This window comes from Prionailurus bengalensis, chromosome C1 (assembly GCF_016509475.1).
Source record: "Prionailurus bengalensis isolate Pbe53 chromosome C1, Fcat_Pben_1.1_paternal_pri, whole genome shotgun sequence".
NCBI classification, from domain to species: domain Eukaryota; kingdom Metazoa; phylum Chordata; class Mammalia; order Carnivora; family Felidae; genus Prionailurus; species Prionailurus bengalensis.
Genome location: NC_057345.1, coordinates 100,840,388 through 100,863,902, shown reverse-complemented (window position 1 = coordinate 100,863,902; position 23,515 = coordinate 100,840,388). Strand labels below are relative to the sequence as shown.

At 35.9% G+C, this 23,515-nt stretch overlaps 1 protein-coding gene across 1 annotated transcript in view; it reads right to left on the bottom strand.

Annotated features, from left to right (window-relative positions):
• MAN1A2 (mannosidase alpha class 1A member 2) overlaps positions 1 to 23,515 on the bottom strand; it is a 179,183-nt gene that overhangs the window by 108,009 nt on the left and 47,659 nt on the right. The window contains exons 4-5 of the mRNA XM_043575954.1: positions 13,590 to 13,708; positions 7,896 to 7,976 (exon numbers count right to left, since the gene is read on the bottom strand). Coding sequence (XP_043431889.1) covers positions 7,896 to 7,976; positions 13,590 to 13,708 — 200 coding nt within the window. The remainder of the gene's footprint in view (positions 1 to 7,895; positions 7,977 to 13,589; positions 13,709 to 23,515) is intronic.

Genomic DNA, 23,515 nt, shown 5'->3' with positions numbered 1-23,515 from the left:
TGAATCATAGTTTTCGACGTAAAATGATCAAGAGAAGTATAAAAAGGTCAGTAAAATTCCACTGTATGAAAAAGTCAGAAAAGTAAAACATGTTCTCTTTATATGTACCTGAGTAGACTATGTCCTAAGAAATCGATTTATGACGTCTACCTCAAATAAGTAAAAGGATCCAGCACCCCTTAGCAACACAGACTAGTTACCACTTGAGAGAAAGTCAAAGGAGGAAGAAAAGTAAAGCAGGATCTACTGAGTCAGGCACTATGTTAGGCACGGTCACACAACTGAATCCTTGCAACAACTCTCAGGTGAACGCTCTCACGTTTTCATAGATGAAAACAATGAAGTTACAGAGGTAAACAGCTTGCCAAATAGCACGAAAAGGAGGCAGAGTAGGGACTCGAGCCTCTCATCTCCAAAGCTATGTGCTTCTCTCCACTTTGAAATGTTTATTCTGGAAGTCTGATGCATAAAAACAGCAAAAATGAAAATACTGGCAACATCATACACTTTTTCAGCATGTTATTACTGTTTTCCTATGACAGTAACAACCAAACTCTCAACATTTTGCTTCAACTTTCAGACCAGGAACCTAATGTGAAACGGCCAAGGCTGGCACTTCTCTTTCATAAGCTGCTCATAATTAATTTTGAATCATGTGCCTTTTGATACTAAAATGAATCAAGCTTGTCAGCTACACCCCAAAAACTCAGTACATGCTCAGGTAAGCATGGAAATATGGGGGAAAAAATGCTCTCCTTTCTCAAAGACATCTTATAATGTCTAATTTGGAAACAAATCTGAAACTGAAGGCATCAAAACAGTTCCATTTTCTTCCTCCTTTCATTATTTAATATTTCAATCCAGAAGCTCCTGAAGCCAGGGGTCTGTGCCCAAAAGGTATGTGTAGGGTGCACACAGCACTGTCCCGGAGAGGGGCTCAGACCAACGTGAGGAAAGGGAAGCCAGCCAAGTAAAGGGGAATAAAATCCTAGAGGGTCCGTGTGAGGAAGATGCACTGAACAAGGTGGCAGGCAGCCTGCTGAGGGCAGCAAAGTGATTTCATACAGCAGGACGAGGCAAGTGGGTTAATATATGAGGAATAATAGTAGGCAGGTTTCACACTATCAGAAAAGAGTGCGAAAAATGAAAAGGCAGAAAGCCAGAATAAACCTTATGGTGTTGCGCTGAAATTAGAGCTATTAGTGTGAATTCGTGGCTGCCAATATTTGGAGATCAAAACAGAAAAGAGTATGGACATAAACGTTAGTAAGCAGAGTAACAGCAGCCCAAGCCTGGGGGAGGCAGGGCAGGGTCGACAGAGACCCCCTCTGAGGCGCAGGCCTACAGGAAATGCCTAAAGCTGAGGACAGAGCCAGAACATTAACAAAACTCGCCGACTGGGCCCACCCTAAATACAGGGTAATGTTAGAGGAATCTGAAGCTAGCGGTGCACTGTGGCTCATCTCAGCAACGAAAAATCAGAATCTGGTTCCATCCCAGTCTAAACTCACTGAACTCCCGACACAAACAGCACAGGCACGCTGCTCCAGGCATGAATACCATTAACCTCAGTCTCTACTGTCCCACACATGATGTTTGGCATTCAATCAAAAATTATGAAACACCTTACGAAGGCAAGAAAAAATAATCCACTTTATAGAGACAAAGCAAGTGACAAACCAAGCTTGGTGAGGTTAAAACAATCTGAGAATTTAAAGTGACTATGATTACCACGTTCAAAGACCTAGTTTGGGGATAAGGTAGCAAGCATGAAGACAAGGAGGACCTGTGGCAGAGAAACAGAAATTATTAAGTCAAATGAAATACCAGAAATAATTTTTTAAATGTTTATTTATATTTGAGAGAGACAGCGTGAGTGAGGGAGGGGCAGAGAGAGATGGAGACAGAATCTGAAGCAGGCTATGTGCACAGCACCCGACAAGGGGCTTGAACCCACAAACCATTAGATCATGACCTGAGCCGAAGTCAGACGCTTAACCGACTGAGCCACCCAGGCGACCCTCTAGAAATATATATTTTTTTTAAATCAAAGTAACAGAGACGCAGAAAGCCTTCAATAGGCTCAAAAGTAGATTCAATGGAGCTGAGAAAAAAAGAAAAAAAATCAGTATACTTGAAGATAGCTCTATAAAAATTACCCAAACTGGAACACAAGGAATAAAAAAGCAGTGGGTGGGGTAAAAAAGAATACCTATTTCAAGAGCTATGAGACAATCTCAAAGAGTCTGATGAATGTATAATTGGAACTTCAGAAGAGGCAGAAAAACATTTTAAAAGATAATGAATAAGATATCAGACCATACATCTAAGAAGCTCAGAGAACCTCAAGCAAGATAAATAAGTCCTACTCGCCCCTCCAAAAAAAGAAAAGTAAAATCACTCAGATTCTTCATACACAATAAAATATGAACAAATTATCTTAAAGGCAGCCAAAGCGGGGGAAAAGACACATTACATATAGAGGAACAAAGAATTAAAGCAGACTTCTCATCACAAACTGTGCAAACTCTAAAAGCTAATGCAGTGACATCTTTAAAGTGTTGAAAGGAAAAATAGTCAATCCAAATTCTGTAACACAAAGAAAATGTCTTTCAAAACTGAAGAAATAGACTTCCCAACCAACAGAAACCGAGAGACTGCACAACCAGGAGATGTGCACTGTACAAAAAGTTAAACGAAGCCCTTCACACAAAAGGAATATATACCAGACAGAAAGCTGAACCTACAGAGAAATGAAGACCAACAAAAATGACTGAAAGATTAACAGGCATTTTTTTTTTATTAGGCAGAAAAAAACAAAAGAGGAATGAGGAACAGATGGGTCAAATGGGATACAACTAACAATGTTACAGATTTTAATGCAACTGTATCTGTAATTATATTGAATCTACATGGTCTAAACAGGCAAATTAAAACGAGACTGTCAAAGCTTTCTATAGGAAAACCAACTTTAAATATAAAAACATATAGGGTAAAAGATGTACGATGCACACATTACAAAAAATAAAGCCAGAGTGACTGTATCAGTATCAGAGGAACTAGACTTAAGAACAGAGAATGTGACCAAGGATAAAAAGAAAAATTTTTAAATAAAAGGATCAACCAAAAAGACAGAAAAATCATAAAATAGGTGTATACCTAAGAATTAGCCTCCAAAATACATAAAGTAAAAACTGGTAGGACTGAAAGGAGAAACAGGCAAACCCATAATTATATTTGGAGGTTTCAAGACTCCTCACCTAGTATTTGACAGACCAAGTAGACACAAAATTAGTAAAATTACAGAAGATCTGAGCAACACTATGAACTGCCTTGACTTCATTGATTTTTTTTTTACCAGAACCACAACAGAATATACATTCTTTTCAAGTACACATTCTTTTTCAAGCAGGCCATATTCTGACCCATATTACCTGCCTACAAAAATTAACTAGAGAAACAGGAACCCTCTTGCACTGTTGGTGGGAATGCAAATTGGTGCAGCCACTCTGGAAAACAGTGTGGAGGTTCCTCAGAAAATTAAAAATAGACCTGCCCTATGACCCAGCAATAGCACTGCTAGGAATTTACCCAAGGGATACAGGAGTACTGATGCATAGGGGCACTTGTACCCCAATATTTATAGCAGCACTCTCAACAATAGCCAAATTATGGAAAGAGCCTAAATGTCCATCAACTGATGAATGGACAAAAAAATTGTCATTTATATACACAATGGAGTACTACATGGCAATGAGAAAGAATGAAATTTGGCCCTTTGTAGCTACATGGATGGAACTGGAGAGTGTGATGCTAAGTGAAATAAGCCATACAGACAAAGACAGATACCATACGGTTTTCATATGGATCCTGAGAAACTTAACAGAAACCCATGGGGGAGGGGAAGGAAAAAAAAAAAAAAAAGAGGTTAGAGTGGAAGAGAGCCAAAGCATAAGAGACTCTTAAAAACTGAGAACAAACTGAGAGTTGATGGGGTGTGGGAGGTAGGGAGGGTGGGTGATGGGTATTGGGGAGGGCACCTTTTGGGATGAGCACTGGGTGTTGTATGGAAACCAATTTGACAATAAACTTCATATATTGAAAAAAAACATAAAAAAAATTAAACTAGAAGTTAAGCTTCCAACTCTTGTTCTCAGCTCAGGTCTTGATCTCAGGGTCCTGAGTTCAAGCCCTGTGTTGGGCATTGCACTAGGAGTGAAGCTTACTTAAAATAAACAAACAAAAACAACAAACAAAATAATTGGAACTAGAAACGACTGAAAGATATATGGAAACCCTGAAATATTTGAAAAATTTTAAATATACTTCTAAATAACTCCAGAATCAAAGGGAAGGAAAATCAGAAAATATTTTGAATTAAAGGAAAATGAAAATATATCAAAATTCAGAGGATGCAGCTAAAGAAGGGCTGAGAAGTGAATTTACGGCACTGCTGTTATTTATTTATTTATTTATTTATTTATTTATTTATTTTATTTATTTTTTCTTTTTGAGAGAGACAGAGCGTGAGCAGGGGAGGGGCAGAGAGAGAGAGGGAGACACACAATCTGAAGCAGTTGCAGACTCTGAGCTGTCAGCACAGAGCCTGACACAGGGCTCAAACTCACAAACTGTGAGATCATAACCTTAGCCGAAGTTGGATGCTTAAGCGACTTAGTCACCCAGGCGCCCCTTATATTTTTTTAAAAAAAGAAAGAAAGGTGTCATATTAATGATCTAAGCTCCAAATCTAAAAAACTGGAAGAAAAAAAGGGAGCAAATAAACCTCAAAGCAAGCAGAAGGAAGTAAACAAGAACGAAAGCAGGTATAAAATTGCATGAAATAGAGAAAAATCAGTAAAACCAAGTTCTTTGAAAAGATCAATAATATTAATACACCTATCTAGACTGACAAAAAGAGGTGAAACAGGAGACACTACTAGCGATTCCACAGATAGGAAAAGGATAATAAGGGAATATTACAAACAACTTTATGTCTACTATCTACACAACTGAGAGGAAACAGAAATTCCCTGAAATACACAAACTACAAAAACTACTCAAGAAGAAATAACCTGAACAGTACTATATCTACCAAAGAAATAGAATAGTTTTAAAACTTAAGTGAAAAAACAAAAACAAAAAACTCCAACCGCATGGCTTCAGAAGGGTATTTATTTTCCCAAACAAGTAAAGGAGAAATAATGTCAACTATACACTAACTTCTCCAGAAGAAGAAGAAAAGAGGAAATACTTCCCAACTCATATTAGGAAGTCAGCATTACTCTTATATAAAACACACACACACACACACACACACACACACACACACACACGAAGACATTAAAACTACATATAGATAAATATCCCACATGAATATAAGTGGAAAAAATTCTCAACAATGTTTCAAATTAATTCTGGCAGTATATAAAAAGATAATACACCATGACCATTTTGGGGTTTCTTCCCAAAAGTGCAAGCTTGGTTTGACATTCAAAAATCAACCAATATCAACAGATAAAAGAAAAATCATATGTGTATAATCATCTTATTAAATACCACAAAAACATTTGACAACGTTCAACATCCATTCACACACACACACACACACACACACACACACACACACACAAAATCTTAGCAAACTAGGAATGGAAAAGATCTTCTTCAAGGTGATAAAGGGTATCTACCAAAAACCTATGCCTAACATTTATGCTTAATGGTGAAAGACTAAATGTTCTTCCTGTAAGATCAGGAAATTGATAAGGATGTAAAGCAAGACAAAGAAAGAAAAGAACTACACAAATGAAATTGTTCCCTATACAGAGAAATAGAACTATTCACTGATGACATACTCGTTTACAAAAAAAATTCCCAATCTATTAAAATCTATTTAAAAGCAACTAGAATTAGTGAATTTAAGAAAATCTCAGGGTACAAAGGTCAATATAAAAATCAACTGTATACTGCACAACATGAATGTTGTTCTTAATGCCATGTAATCATATACTTAAAAATGGTAAATGGAGGGGGCGCCTGGGTGGCTCAGTCGGTTAAGCGTCCGACTTCAGCTCAGGTCATGATCTCGCAGTCCGTGAGTTCGAGCCCCACGTCGGGCTCTGGGCTGATGGCTCAGAGCCTGGAGCCTGCTTCTGATTCTGTGTCTCCCTCTCTCTCTGCCCCTCCCCCATTCATGCTCTGTCTCTCTGTGTCTCAAAAATAAATAAACGTTAAAAAAAATTTATAAAAAAAATGGTAAATGGAAACTTCTGTTATGTATATTTTACAGTATTTTTAAAAGTGATAAGCATCAGGAAGTTATCTAGTGATAAACAAAATGTCCTACATCAGCTGAAAATTTAAATCTTTATTAAAACTTACTTTCAAATCAATTGTATTTATATCCACCGGCAATAAACAACTGGAAATTGAAATAAAAAATATAGTACAACTTAGAACCAAAAAGCATAAAATATGTATAAATCTATCAAAATATGTAAAATATCTACATGCTAAAAACTAGAAACACCAAGGAAGAAAATGAAAGGAGGATACATCATGTTCATGGCTTGGAAGATTCCATATTTGTTAAGATATCAATTTTCCCTAAATTCATGTATAGATTCAAAGTAACCTCCATCAAAATCCCAGTAGAATATTTTGTAGAAATCAGCAACTGATTCTGAAGTTTATATAGAAAATAAAGTACCTGGAATAGCCACAACAATTCTGAAAAGGAACAAAGTTGGAAGACTCACACAACCCGATTTCAAGACTTCCATAACAACGAACACAGTGTAGTTCACACAGTGTAGCAAAAGGACAAACACATGCAAAGCAACAGCACACAGTCTAGAAGTCGACTCACACATACATGGTTAATGGATTTCAAGAGGAGAACAAAGTCAATTAAATAAAGGAGAGTCTTTTCAACAAATGTTGCTAGAATTTTTGGATATCCAGAAGGAAAAAAAGAAAGCTCAACCTATACCTCACAGCATGTATAGAAATCAACTCAAAATGAATTATAGGTTTAAAAGTTAACAGTAAAACCATAATACTATTAGAAGAAAACATGACAAAATCTTCCTGACCTTGATTAGGCAAATATTTCTTAAACACCAACAACAAAGAAATCCATCTTTAACAACATATACAACAAAAGATGAATTTTCTTAAATTTACAGAGAGCTCTTACAATCATTTAGATCAACAAACCAATTAAATATGTAAGTTTCTCAGGAAATGAAGCAGAAATGACTTATAAGCTCTTCCTTTAGGTTCTCTTTCACCTACCCTCCAAACCCCATCCTTTAACCCACACCGGAGTAGTAGCAAAAAGGAATTTCCCACACCCACTTTCCCATCACAGCAGGTCACAAGTCTGTGTGTATTACATACACCAAGACTTCTGGAAAGGAGAATTCAGAGTTGTTCCTGTGTTGTTTTTTTAAATTTACAGCAAAAACTTGCATTCAATTTCCAATCAGGCAGTTTTAATAATTAATTTTTGGTCTTAGGAGGATCCATATTCATGCAACCTGATTCATTCCTTAATTCTGATCTTATTAACTGCCCCCCTGCTCCTTGTTTCGACCATGTGATTAATTGCGGTGGCAAAATCCTGGAGAAGGATTGCTCCTGCAAAGGAGAAGGGGTATATACAGAGATAGGACCTGTGATTTTACTTGTTTTACTGAGATTCTCAAAATGGCAAAATCATTCTTCCCAAGGCCAGTTCCACCTGAAGCAGCCAGCTCTCTCAGCAAACCTTTACATGTGCTCAATATTAGTCAATTAAGCAAAACAATATGCTGTTAGGGGAATCTTTCATTATTTTATTAAAGTCCATTCAGAGCCCTTCCTCCAAATAATGTATTACTTGAGTGGCTCACCTCTTCTCCCGAAAGGTAATACGCTGCAAGCAGGCCTCCAATAAATCGAATGTTGACTTCAAACACAGACACCTCTGAATTCTGTGAAAACATATTGAAAATATTCACATACACATTAAAGCTTTATAGTTTCCAAATATTTTCAATTCTTCATAAGTTTCTCACAAACACCCTGTGGAGGATGGTTTTTTCTGCTTTCCACATCTTCATTTCTCACGCAACTGCAATCTCACCTCCCGTTTATTAATGTTACTGAAACTCCCCTATTATTATTAATGTTACTGAAACTCCCCTCCCCACGGAGGGGAAGCCACCTCCCCACCATGGCTTCCTATTGGCTGAAACCATTTGTGTGTACCTTACATAGCACTGTGAAATTATCAAGATATTTGATGCTCTTGACTAGTCTCTCAAGAGAGCCTCCACTTCTTGAATTCTGGAATATCAGTCTGTCTACTGATCCCTTTCCCTCCATTACAGCATACTACCCATTTTTACTTATATTTCTCATGAATTTTAAGTATTTTTTCCTAGTATGTATAAAAATTTAATAAATGTTAACAGAGGCACCAAAAAATGATAGGATGATGGATTATTCAATTAATAATGTTGAAAAACTGGCTCCTAGGTTAGAAATTTGGATACTCATTTCAGATACATCTCTCTCTCTCTCAAAACGATATCCAAATAACTTAGAAATAAATGTAGAAAAAATTACAATAAAAAAGTAGAAGAAAATGTGACAACATGAATTTCCTTGACAAAGCAGGTACTTTGTAAGCATAAAACCAACTGTATTGATACCAAACACAAAGACCTGAATTTCCCCAGAATGACAATTACCTAGAAGAAAAAATTATGAACAAAATTCAAAGGCAAACAAAAAACAGAAGGAAATTTGGCACAAATATAGCAGTATTAATAACCTTGCCATATAAAGTCTACATGTTTGTATTTAGATACAGACATAAATAAGAAAAATTCTAATTACATGGAAAGAAAAGTAGAAGTGGCAGACAACATGAGCAAAGAAGTCACACAATACACACAACTGAATAATATAAAGGTAACGTTCATGGGGCGCCTGAGTGGCTCAGTCAACTGTCTGCCTTCTAATTTTGGCTCAGGTCATGATCTCACAGTTCGTGGGTTCAAGCCCAGGGTTGGGCTCTGCACTGACAGGGCGGAGCCTGCTTGGGATTTTCTCTCTCCCTCTCTCTCTGCTCCTCCACTGTTTGTGTGTATGCATGTGCGCTCTCTCTCTCTCCCTAAATAAATAATAAAGATAACGTTCATAACTAATTTTTAATAAACATTAAAAGAAAATATATATTATCCCCTAAGGCCTTTCCAACATTTATAGGTAGAACACATAATTTGCTAACACAACTATATATCTCCAAAATAGAATTTTCACAATGGAATTTTTTAGTAACCTATATCTCCTCCCACCCCATCCATAAAAGCAAAATGCTTTACATTACTTCATATATTCCCACTACACAGCATACTGCAGGGCACAGAGCGACAGTCACTAAATACAGAGAAGCAGCAAAAGAGGGAGGGGGGGCAGGCCTCTATAACTCACCAAAACAATAACCTTCTTAAACAGTTTCCCTGGTTTCAGCCTTACCTTCCTCCTTATAATCTATTTATTCAGCACCCTGCAGGCAGAGTGAACCTCTTACATTTTAAGTCAGGTCAGGTTACTGTTGTGTACAAACTCTTACAATAACTTCTGGTTACACTCAGAGTAAAATAACTGGTAAGACCCAACATAATCAGATTCCCCACTACCTGTCTGACATCATCTCCTTTCAACATCTCTTGACTTTTATTACCAAATGGTTCTACTGGCTGTTCAAGAATTACCAAACTCAGTCTTTATGCTTTACTTACAGGTCTCCAAACAGGAAGTTTTTCTAACCACACAATATAAAATAATAAAGTACACCTTCATCACTAATATCTCTTAGCCTCCATTATTTCCCCAATTAACACTTATCAACATCTAATTACATATAATTCTATATTTGTAAAATTCAGACCTTCCTTCACAAGAGACACAGAAGAGAAGTTCTAGAGGGAGAGAAGGGAGAGAATGGAAGACAGGCATTATTCAAAGGAGTAATGATTGCAAATCTTCCAGAAGTGATAAAAACATAAGTCTTCAGACTGATGGAACATTACGAGTCCTTTAAAGAATAATCCACACATGGACACATGGTAATGCAATTATAGAATGCAGAAAAATAGAAAAAATGAAAACAAGGGGAAAAATACAGATTATTTGTGAAATATTAGATTGACAGCATAGTTTTCAATAGTATGACAGAAACAGGAAGTCAATGGAATTGTACCCTTCAAAGGTTAAGAGAAAATAATCAACCTCCACACAACTATATTCTACACTCAACTATAGTATCTATTATGAGAGAGCCTTATATCCAAATGGCTTCCATTGGGTCTCTCCTCAGAAATGTCACCAAAGAGTCCCTCTCACTAGCTATCCCATGTAAATAGCAACCCCACACCACCACTTACTCCAATCCTACTTGCTCCCCTTTATTGTTCTCCACAGCACTTATCACCAACTGATATATTAAACAGGACTTGAATATTTATTTACTGGTTTTCTCCCAAAACTAGAGTACAAACTCAAGAAGAAGTTTTGCTCATTACTACATTCACATAAGCCAGAAGAGCACCTGTCACAGAGGAGGCATTTAATGAATGAATTATTTCTTTATTCCTTCATTTGTCAGTCATCCATCCATTCACTCCTTAATTTGGAAGTTTCAAATACGAGTTGGAACCAGCTAGACAATGATTACACATAAGACAAGAGGGAGATGAGCTAAATTAAAGCATTCTAAGATCCTTATGGTCTTCAGAAGGAGGATGAAGAAACCGGTTCATTTTAAACTGTGAGAAGTATGCACATGAAATTTTAAGGATAACCCCAAAATGAGTGGAAATGACAAGTAAAATGTCAAAGTAGTAGAGGGAAAAAGAGCCAAGAAGTAATTTAATCCAAAAGAAGGAAAACAGAAAATAAAAACAATGAAAAGTACAATAATAACACAGGTTGAAAAACACAGATGAAGACCCAACTCCAAATACACATTATCACAATAAATGTAAATATTCCAAACTTGACAGTTAAAAGACTCCAAGACTGGATAAAAATAACAAAATTCAAATACATACTACATGTAAAATATACAGCTAAACCACAGGACACAGAAAGGTTAAAAGTAAGGGGATGGCAAATGACTGCGCTAATTATTAAGCTCTTTCTCCTCAGGTTCAAATTTATCCTTCTATACTCTACTTTGGTATCCTGGAATTGGAACTGTGTGAACATATGTCTCGTTAGCCAGCTGGCTCCATGATGGGCCATGCCAACAGGAAGTTTTACAAAGATAACGTACAGCTGGAAGAAGGAGAAAGGACTTATTCCTTCCAATTTACCTCCGGTTTTGGACAGTGTCAAATGAGTCATGGTTCTTCACCCTGGCAGTGGCTGTTGGTTCCAGGTTACAGTTTCCCTGCCACACACACTTTCTTTAAACCAGCCTCCCTGTGGCCCTTAGAAATACCAAGCACTAGGTAGGTACCATCTCCTTAGAGGTCCGAGTCCCAGCTCTAAAAAAAAGCCCTCTTAAGAGTTCCTAAAGTACCAGAAACAGAGTTCCAAATTACTCAAGTTTAATAGTCCCAACTTCTTCCCACTGTTCTCAGAGTCCCAGGGAGGTAGGTGTTTACTATAGCTACTATCTCTTGTGATACCACAATGTTCTCTTTGCCTTTTCAGTTTCCCATTACTTGGTTAACAACTGTAAACATTAAATCCTCTAATTAAAATAAATGGCACAGTTCTGGCTCCTGACTGAGCCAACTGACACAATGATATACCAGCATATTATTAGGCCTTACAAAGCTGCCATGTTAGGGGACAGGAGTATTTGAGACCGTACAGATGCCAATTCTCTCCAAATTAATCTGTAAATTGAATGCAAGACTCATCAAAATGTCAACAGCACCCCAGAGCTTACAGGAACAAAGAGCAGAGAACTGCTAAGATAATTTCCTGGTAGAACAAGATCAGATATCAAACTTCCTATAAAAATATCATAGTTAAGACAGTTAAGTATTGATGTCATAAGCATAAAGAAAAAAGCCAAAAGAAAAGAAGAGGCCCCTGTGACCCGTGTGGCCATGTATAAACAGCAGGGAAACGAATGGTGCTAGAATAAACTGCTGCCTGTCCAGCTCACCCTACATACGAAATCAATTTTATGTGGATTAAAGACCTAAATGCAAAAGCCCAACTTTAAAAAATTTAGAATGAAACACAAGAATTTATCCTCATGACCTTGGAGTAGGGATTTCTTAAACAAGAAGCACATCCTATAAGGACTACATGGCCAAACAGAGAGAGGAAAAAAAAAAAAAAGACTAAATTTTTCAGCCTCCTTTTGCATCAAGGTTGGGCTGTATGTGTCAGATCTACTCAACAGCATACAAGCAAAATCAGGGTAACCCACTCCTGGAAGGTGTTCTCACAGGAGAGTCATGGATCCTTCCTCTTTTCTACAACTGGAAGGTTGACCCACCTTATCAAGAAGCCGTCTTGTACCACGAGGTTGAAGCTACACACTGAGAAAGCAACAAGACAAAGGATCTTAGATCCCTGAGGATCAAGGATCTATCTAAGCCACCCCTAAGCTGCTGGTCTCTGTGCCTAATTTTCATGAAAGAGAAACACATATCTATATTTAAGCTCTTTTATATTAGATTTTCTGCCACTCACGAACTTAAACCCAAGTGGTAACTGATATATGTCCAAAATGCTAGAATCATATAAAAGAAAGTAATCCAGATTTGTGCGGTTAGCATCAGGAAAGCATGAGAAGAAAAAATAATTGTGGATTTAAATCACAATTTGAATGACAAATTGGGTCTGCCAAAGGAAAAAAAAAAACAAAAACAACACAGTAAAAGAGTGACTTCTGACTATAGTCAAAAAGAAGAACAATCACACTTGTCATGAAAGGTGATAATGAGTAAAACAAAACAGCCCATACACCTTGTGGGTGAATACTGGTAATAAGGAAAACAATTGCTACCATTTACTGAGTACTTAACGTGTATCGGATTATCTCAAATAATCCTTACAATACTGCATTGCGATAGCAATTTTATGACACATTCAGAAGGAATAAGGAATGTTCCCAAGTCACACAGCTAGGATGTAGCCGTGCTGGTCTTCAAACTTCAGCCGCATCACTTATCAACTATGCAAAATGCTGGAGGCATGGGCATAGGCCTAGTTATGAAGGCTCATTAAACCTGCACTGAATTATTGAATCTTTTAAAAATAACAAAATGCTTAATTGTTTATAAAGGAGTTTATGCATTCCTGGTATTTCTAGTTCAATGTGGGTTTTTTTTTTGTAACTACTGCTTAACACACTGAACACACGCCTCAAATGATAACATCAAGAAAAGCGAAAGGAAGATGAGAAAGGGTATGTATTTTATGTAAAAGTTAAATAACCACTCTAATCCCAAAGGAGGACACGGAATTTATGATTTCCTTAAACTGCTAGTAAAATGCTCAAAACTACTATGTTTATTAGACACGGTCTTTGCAGAGTTGATCAAAGAAGTCATCAACTGTATACTCACCACACTGAAATCAAGGTTGTGTTCAATCCATTTTTGCCCATCTCGGAATTCATCATGCAGTCCCATGATATAAAGGGTATCCAAAGCATCTACTATGGTAGCACCCATTTGTGAACTTCCTATATTTGGGGTGGGGGGGGGGAAAACTGTCATTAAAAACACGCCCTTCACACAAGGTCTGTTTTAATTTTTTAATATGTAAAAATCAAAGTAGAACTATAAGGACCAAAAAGAATACCCAACATGGTTCACTCTTCCTTAAGAATAAATAATATACACTGTTTAATAGCTATTCCTAAAGATGGCATGTTGACAACTAATAGGAAGATAAAGGAAACTAAAATTATAGTTCTCCTTCATTTTCTTCCTGGTCACAGTATGAGATCTCTATCTACTTAACAGAGATAAATTTTTTTTTAAAAAAAGGATTAACTCAGGAAATGGGGAGGATGGTTCAAGATGATAAGCTAAGTCATAAGAACCACGTTCTTCTGGTACAAATTCACAGAAGGAGCAAAAAAAATACTTAGAAATATTAATAAAAGCACAATAAGACTAAAAGACCACAGTAAAACAGAAACTATAACAATCCTTAACAATGAAAAAGCAGGTTAATCATATTGAAAAAGAAGGTATTAAACAAAATGGAAGTAGAAAAAATTAAAATAGTAAGATCTACCTATCTTCAAGAGAGAGAGAAACCTGATGTTAAAGGAAAACAATTCAGGGAGGAACAAATTCAACAAAACTAGCTGATATCAAAACTAGACACTGTAAACATATGACAAGAAAATAGGTCACTCTTAGTAACAAATAAAACTCCAAAAATCCTGAATACAATCTAAAACAAATATAACAGCACAGTAAAAAAAATATAAGTAACAGCAGATGAGTCCTCCTCAATTACTTCTATCTTCTGAGAATGAAAATCATCCACACTCGTTAGTATCTACATTAAAACGGCTTCATTATTACACTGTCTTCATCAACATGAGTTTACTGTTATCCTTGCCAGAAAGATAAAAGGATAAAAGTTGCAAAATTATTTTACTGTTCATTCCAGGAACTTTCTGAAAGACCTGTCAACTCTTCAACATAAAGTACCAAATGATGGCTTATACCCCCAAACTCCTTACCTCCAATTCTCTGCTTATCAATCCAAAACTATTATATTATGGTCCTTACCTAATCATAACCAAGTACCCACCCCTACCCCAACTGAAGGGCTCATCTTAACCCAGACTTAAAATCTCAATAAATATCTCAACTTTGTCCTCTGACAGGTTACTAAGGCTCTGGTTAGGTAGTGATCTACATTCCACAGTTAGCATTAAACTCGGCTGTGTCTTATCGACAAGTTATCTTAATGGTATTTTAGGATTCAGCATTTGTCATTACTTCGTTATTATTCTTTCTTTCCCTCTTTCATTCCTTTTACCAGTGGGTAAACAGCGTTTTCTCCTGATGCTTTAAAGTTATAAAAATTCGTCCTTATAATGTCCTTAACTGACACCACATCTTCTTCATGTGATTCTAATAATTTCTTCAACTTATCAGGAAGTATTATCTTCCCACTAACAAGACAAGTATTCCACCACACTCTGGTAAGTTCCTAGGTCTTCTCCCCATTTAGCTCTCTTATGTTGACATTAACTAGAATTTTTGTTCTGGGTTATTACATACTTTCCTTTTACTTTTCTTTGTTCCTCAGCTTTTTATTAGGATAACAAATATTTTATCAACTCTTCAACATAAAGTACCAAATGATGGCTTATACCCCCAAACTCCTTACCTCCAATTCTCTGCTTAAGTATGTATCTCTTTATATTAGTATTTCATCCAAAATATTTATCATGCTTATTTTAAATCCTTAAGAGTACCTATTTTTGTTATTTCAATTTTTATAGAGAGTTATGCTTCAGTTCTCTAGTTATTTATGGAGTCCTGGAAGTGCACATTCCTCTAAGGTGCTGACTACTCTGGAAAACAAAGTCCAGACCCACCTGTTCTGTACCAATTCTGGTTAGTTCCACAAGAAGAGGTTTGTGCCATGGGCTAAACAGACCAAGGAAGAGAAAGGCAAAATTGGGAGTTCCTGGCTATTACTACCTAGGATTATTTACCTAGACAACTCAAGATTTCAACTGGAAAAAGTTTTTAAAAATCTAAAACTACCCTTGGGTCAAAGAAGAAGTGAAACACAACATTGTAAAACATATAAAACATTAATAAATTTTATTGTGAGAACATAGGATTCAACTAATGAAGCTGTTAGAAAAACTCATAACGTGAAAATTTTATAGTATTTAATAAGAACAAATGAAAATAATTGAATTCACAACATTCTAAGGAAGAAAAAGAATGATAAACTTGAGCAAAAAGTAAAAGAATCAGAAAAGGCAAAAATTAACAAATTAGAAACAAAGAAAACTGTCAAAAATATAAAACTCAAAAGATAGTTTTATTAAAAAAACTATACAATGACTCTATCACTAAACAAATTCTAAAAAGTAGTCAGGGAATACAAAAGTACAAAATAAAACTGGATTGGGCACCTAGGATGACTTCGGCTCAGGTCATGATCGCACGATTCATGAGTTCGAGCCCCACGTCGGGATCTGTGCTGACAGCTCAGAGCCTGGAACCTGCTTCAGATCCTGTATCTCCCTTTCTCTGCTCCTCCCCCACTTGTGCGCTCGCGCGCTCTCTCTCTCTCTCTCAAAAATAAACATTAAAAAAAAAACTGCATCAACACACAGATACTGAAGAAATTAAGTATAAAAAGGCCACTTTAGTTATATTGTACCAATAAATTTGAAAAAAAATGAGTGAAACTGATGATTTTCTAAGAATATATGCATTATGTTTAATATAAATAGTAATGTATACTATATAAAAATATATGTTTTATATATAATTCTGACTTATGAAATAAACATAAAATCCAAACAAGCAAAACAGACCAACAAACAGAGGAAACTGTGAAGTTCTCAAAGAGCTACCCACTATAAAAGTATCACACTCTGGAAGTTCCATAGAATAGATTCTACCCTAATTTTAAGGATAGCAACTCCTACATAAACTTTCATAGAACAAAGGAAAAGGGAGTTTAAATTCAATTTATGGATTCTGCATACCACGGATGCAAAAATCTCAGTAAGAAAAATAAAACTACTATCTGATCTCATTTGTGAGCATCATGGACATATTTGGGAGTAAAATTGCCAAGCTGTATGGTAATTGACGTTGAACTCTACAGGACAGTGTGCAAGAGCTCTCCAGAGCTACCACTTTATACACGCAGCAACAATGGATGAGAGTTCTAGCTGTTCCACCCTCCTTGTCAGTATTCGGTATTGCTGGTCTTTGTAATTTTACGCGTTCTAATATGAATGTATAGGATGTTATGTTGTGGTCTCAATTTTAATTTCTCTGACAACTAATGTGCTTACTGACTATGCATAAACTTTCTTTGGCATGTAATTATTTATATATTCTAAATACATCCACGTGTGTTTGTGTGTGTGTCATAAACACATTCTCCAAGTTTTGGGGCTTACTTACCTTTTTATTAATGTCTTTCAGAGAGCAGAAATTTTTATGAAGTCCAATTTATCCATTTTTCTCCTTTTGTGGCTTATGCTTTTTGTATTCTAAAACCTCTTTTCTTACCTCAAAGTCACAAAGATTTTCTCCAATGCTTTCTACTGAAAGTTTTATACTTTTTGCTTTTATGCTTAGATCTATGATCCATTTCAAGTTAATTTTTATGTACAATGAAGAATCAAGGTTTGTGATTTTTCTATATGAATATGTAGCTGATCCAGCATGATTTATTGGAAAGACTATCCTGTTTAGTCACAGACTTACCTAAGCAACTTTACTGAAAATTAATTAACCATGTATAATGTACATGCACTCCGAGTTCTGTTCTTTGCCACTGATCTCTGTGTCTGTCCTTACACTAAAACCATACTGCCTTCATTACTGCAGCTTTACAGTAAATCTTAAAATAAGGTAATATAAATCCTTCAACTTTGTTCTTCCTTTTAAAAAACTATTCTTACTATTGCCCAAGCTTTGCATTTTTATACAGATTTTTAGAGTCAGACTATCAATTTACACAAAAAGTCATTTTGATTGGGCCACCTCAATAATACTGAGTATTCCAATTCATAAACATGGCATCTCTGTCCTTTCAAACTTCTCTCAATAATCACAGTTTTAAGTGTGTGAATTTTACACATATTTTGTTAAATTCACCTACGTGCAGTTCATATTTTTTGATGCTACTACAAATGACATTATTTTTAAACTGCATTTTGACTATTTACCACTATACAGAAATACAATCTATTGGGGCGCCTGGGTGTCTCAGCTGGTTAAGCATCCAGATCTTGATTTTGGCTCAGGTCATGATCTTGCAGTTCACGAGTTTGAACCCCACAGCAGGCTCTGAGCCTGCTTGGGATTCTCTCTCACCCTCTCTCTCTCTGCCCCTACCCCACTCGCACATTCCCTCTCTCAAAATAAATAAACTTAAAAAAATTTTTTTAATATAATTTATTTTGTATATTAAACTTGTATCCTATGACCTTACTAAATTGTATTCAACCTAGGACTTTATTGTTGTTTTTTAGTAGATTTCTTAAGACTTTCTGCATGAATAATCACGTTGACTACAAGTAAAGACAGTATTACTTCTTCATTTCCAAACTTTATACTTTTGTCTTTTCCTTGCTTTAATGTACTGGTTAGGAGCTCATCTACAAAGTTACACAAAGTGAGAGAGCAGACATCCTTGCCTAATTCACAATCTTAGGGGAAAATATATAGTCTTTCAACACGAGGCATGTGGCAAATTTTTTCCATTTGTTTCATCTTGGGGTGTGTGTTTTAATGTCTTTAATCAGGTTGAAGAAGTTCCCTTCTAACCAAGTCTGCTAAGAGTTTTTATAATGGATTGATCCTGAGTGTTGTTAAATGCTTTCTCTGCATCTACTGAAATGATCATATGGTTCTTCTTTTATTCCCTTAATATTTTCAATTACATCGACTAACTTCTAGATATTAAACCGACCATGTAATAATCATTAGTTACTATTCATTTTACATTTGCTGAATTAGATTTACTAATACATGGTTAAAGATTTTTGTGTCTATATCCATGAGGGGCATAGGTCTACAGTTTCCTTTGCTTGTAATATCAGTGTCTGGTTATGGTATTAAGGCTTTTGTGGTACTACCAAGAAGATATAACAATCCTAAAGGTGTAAACACTTAACAAGAATATATGAATATAAGAAATGTATGAAGCAAAAACTGACAAAACTGAATGAGGTTAGGAGACAAATCCAAAATTACAGTTGAAGACTTCAACACCCTTCTCTCAGTGAGTAATAGAACTACTAGACAGAAATTTAGCAAGCACAGAGGAAGTCTGAACAACTCCATTAACCAATGGCATCTAACTAACATCAAGAGAACATTCTACTCAATAACAGCAGACTACACTTGTATATATTCTTTTCAAGCACAAATGGAACATTCACTAAGACAGACTATATTTTGGATCATAAAGTAAATCTTCAACAATTTAAAAGAACTGAAATACAGTGTTCTCTGACCATAAAGGAATTAAACTAAAATTCAGTGACAGAAAGATAAAAGGAAAATCTCTGAACATTTGAAAATTAAACAACTTACTCAAGGGAAACTTTTCTTCCCCAAGCTGAAAAATACATGGCTTTTCCCATGAGCTTCTATTTTTATTAATTAAGTTTTTGTTTGAAAATTCCAGTTAGCTAACATACAGTGCGATATTAGTTTCAGGTGTAGAATTTAGTGATTCAATACTTACACAGGACACCCAGTGCTCATCACAACGAGTGCCCTCCATAATCTCCATCACCTATTTCACCCATCCCTGTACCCCCAACCCTCAGATAGTCATCAGTTTGCTCTCTATGGTTAAAAGAATCTGTTTCTTGGTTTGCCTCTTCTTCCCCCCATGTTCATTTGTTCTGTTTCTTAAATTCCACACAAGAGTGAAATCATATGGTATTTGTCTTTCTCTGACTGACTTTATTTCACTTAGCAAAATATTCTGTAGCTCCATCCACATCTCTGCAAATGGCAAAATCTCATTCTGTTGATGACTGAGTAACATTCCATTGTATATATATACCACATCTTCCTTATCCATTCATCCAGTCAGTGGACATTTAGGCTCTTTCCATAATTTGTTATTTTAAATAATGCTGCTATAAACATCGAGGCGCCTGTATCCCTTCAAATTAGTATTTTGGTATCCTTGGGGCAAATACCTGCTAATACTAATGCAACTGCTGAATCATAGGGTAGTTCTGTTTGTAACTTTTTGAGGGACCTCCATACTATTCTCCAGAGCGGGTGCATCAGCTTGCATTCTCACCAACAGGGCAAGAGGGTTCCTCAAGAGAAATTTTAAAACATATTGAATTAAATGGAAAGTGAAACACAACATACCAAAATCTTTAGCATACAACTAAAGCAGCACCTACAGGAAATGTACAGCACCAAATGCTTACATTGGAGAAAAGGATCTCAAATCCACACTCCAGGCTTCCACTTAGAGCAATTTGAAAAGCAAGAGCTAAATCAACTCAAAACTGCAAAAGAAACAAAATGGTAAAGAGCAGAAATCAAAGAAATGAAAAACATAAAGAAAATATTAAAAAGATCAACAAATAGACATTTTTCCAAAGAAGACATATAGATGGACAGCAGACACATGAAAGGATGCTCAACATTGCTCATCATCAGGAAAATGCAAATCAAAGCCACAATGAGTTATAGCACCTCACACCTGTCATAATGGCTAAAACCAAAAACATAAGAAATAACAAGGGATGACGAGGATGTGAAGAAAAAGGAACCCTCATGTACTATTAGTGGGAATACAGACTGGTGCACCAACTGTGAAAAACAGTATGGAGGTTCCTCAATAAATGAAAAATAGAATTATCATATGATCCAGTAATTCCACTACTGGGTATTTATCCAAAGAAAATGGAAACACAAATTTAAAAAGATATGTGCACTCCTATGTTTATTGCAGCATTATTTATAAAAGCCAAGATAAAAGCAATACAACAGAAAATTACTCAGCCATCAAAAAGAATGAAATCTTGCCATTTGCAACAACATGGATGGATCAAGAGGATACAATACTAAGTGAAATAAGTCAGCTTGAGGAAGACAAATACCATATGATTTCACTCATATGTGGAATTTAAGAAATAAAACAAAATAAAAGAGACAAACAAAAAACACACAGAGAACAAACTGGTGGTTGCCAGAGGGAAGGTGGGCAGGGGATGGATGAAAGAGGTAAAGAGGATTAAGGAGTACACTTACCACGATGAGCACTGACTAACGTACAGAATTGCTGAGTCATTATATTCTACACTAGAAATTAGTATACACTCTATGTTATTACTTGAATAAAAAAATAAAGTGAACCATGATAAATTTTTTAAAAAGATCAATGAAACCAAGCTTCTAGCAGGACAAAGAGAAAGAGAGAAAATATGAATTACTAATATCAGGAATGAAAGGGGATTATCTCTACAGCTGCCACAGACATCCAAAAGATAGCAAGGCAATACTCCAAACACTCTATGCACATAAAATCAATAACTAAGATGAAATGGACCAATTCCTCAAAAACCATAAACTACCAAAACTCACCCTGGAAGAAATACAGTTGGTCCTTGAAGAAGCCTAGGGTTAAGGATGCTGACCACAATGCAGTCAAAAACTCATATAACTTGACTCCCCAAAAACCTAAGTACTAATAGCCTACTACTGTTTACTAGAAGCCTACTGATAATAGTTGATTAACACACACTGTCTTAATAGACAATGTTTAGAATTAAATTTAGTTTATAATTAAACTACATTCTTACAATAAAATATGATAGAAAAAAGTTATTAATAAAATCATAAGAGAAAATGCATTCACACTACTGTACTGTATTTATCAAAAAAAAAAACCAAAAAAAACCCCAAAAACACCCTATATATAAAGTAGACCCATGCAGTTCAAACCCATGTTGTTCAAGAGTCAACTGTAGATAAGCTGATTGGTCCTTACTGTTAAAGAAACTGAATTTTCAGTTTAAAAACCTCCCGGGGGGGGGGGGGGGGATCTCTAGATGCAGATGGCTTCACTGGTGAATACTATCAACACTGAAGAAGAAAATAAAATCAATGTTAAACAATATCTTCCGGAAAAATAAAGAGCAGAGAACACTTCCAAATTCATTTTATGAGACATTACCTGGATACCAAAACAAGCAAAGATAATGTAAGAAAAATACAAAGCAATATAAATGCAAAAGATAAGTACAAAAATCCTCAACAAAATATTAGAAGTCATAAGCCAGTTAAGTTAGAAATAGCAAGAAGAATTTATACATAAACATACCTACATACACAGACACAGACACGTATAGAGAAAATAAAGGCACACTTCAAAAAGCACTGCAAAGTTAACACTCTTTTCCAAATCAAAATTCTTCCCTTTAAGGGCGAGAAGACCTATTCCTAACAAAACTCTTAATTCTTCAGTATATCTAAGTAAAAAGAATTCATTCCATTAATCACTGTTGGAATAACTAGTATCAGTGCTAATTTACATCCAGCAACATTTTCTTCTCACTCACTAGCTCCAGGAGTTTGCCTTCACGGGGCAACACCAAAAGAATATATGCCATCCTTCTGGAAGTAGCATTTGGTTCGAGGATGGGCACAAAAGCCAATGTGAGACAAAAAACAATGAGTCAACAAAGTTTCTACGAAAACCAAGTGCTCTCTGCTCTACAGATGTGGTAGTACGTATATATACAGCTTCACACTGAGGCAGCCGTCCTGCTAAGAAGCCAGCCTGAAGATATCAACACACAGAGGAAAACGGAGAAAAGACATAAATAAAAAGCTTAGTTGGACTCCCATCTATGCTAGGACTTCATTGAGCTGATTAAATTTACTTTAGTTTAAGCCATTTTGAAATGGATTTTCTGTTATCTGCACATAAAGAATCCTATGATGCCAAGGACTAACCAGATAGAAGTCAGAGGAATGCTTATTTCAGTTACCACATAAAAGAATTTTTTAATAATTGAAGCTAGTAAAATGGAAAAGAACACGTTTTTAAGTTCTTTTCCATGTAATCTCAAATACTGTAAGTAAAGGTTCAATACTCGCCTGTATGTTCCTACCATAATAGAGAGGCTAGACTTTTGAAGTTTCTTTCAATTCTAAGATTCTGATTCTTAAAGACATACTGAATTTGGGACATCAAATGAGACACTCAGAACTATTACCACTCAGTTAGACTTCTCCTAAAGTAAAACGAAACAACACAAAACAAAACAGGGGCACCTGGGTGGCTCAGTCAGTTAAGCATCAGATTCTTGGTCTCAGCTTAGGTCATGATCACAGGGTTTGTGAGTTCCAGCCCTGCGTCAGGCACAGCGCTGTCAGCGAGGAGCCTGCTTGGGATTTTCTCTCTCTCCACCTCTCCCCTGGTTGCTCTGTCTCTCTCTCTCAAAATTAATAAACTTACCAACTATTTTGCCTAGGACCCGTATCCATCTGATAAATGTTAATACAGTATATGTTCTGAGAAATACGGTTTAAAAAAGAAGTAGAAAATTAACATGCAACTTTTATTTTACACATTTATTACTCTAATCCTTTAGAAGGACTGTTTACCAAAGAGTTTAATACTGAAAAAAATATTTACTTGAAAAGAGGATCTAATTTTAATTAACCATTAAACATAAAATGTCTTTTCCTGCACTAATGTCTCACACTGTGGCATCCACAAAACAATGGGAACTTTTCCATTTGTAACCTTTGCTAAGGAAATATGCTTTATT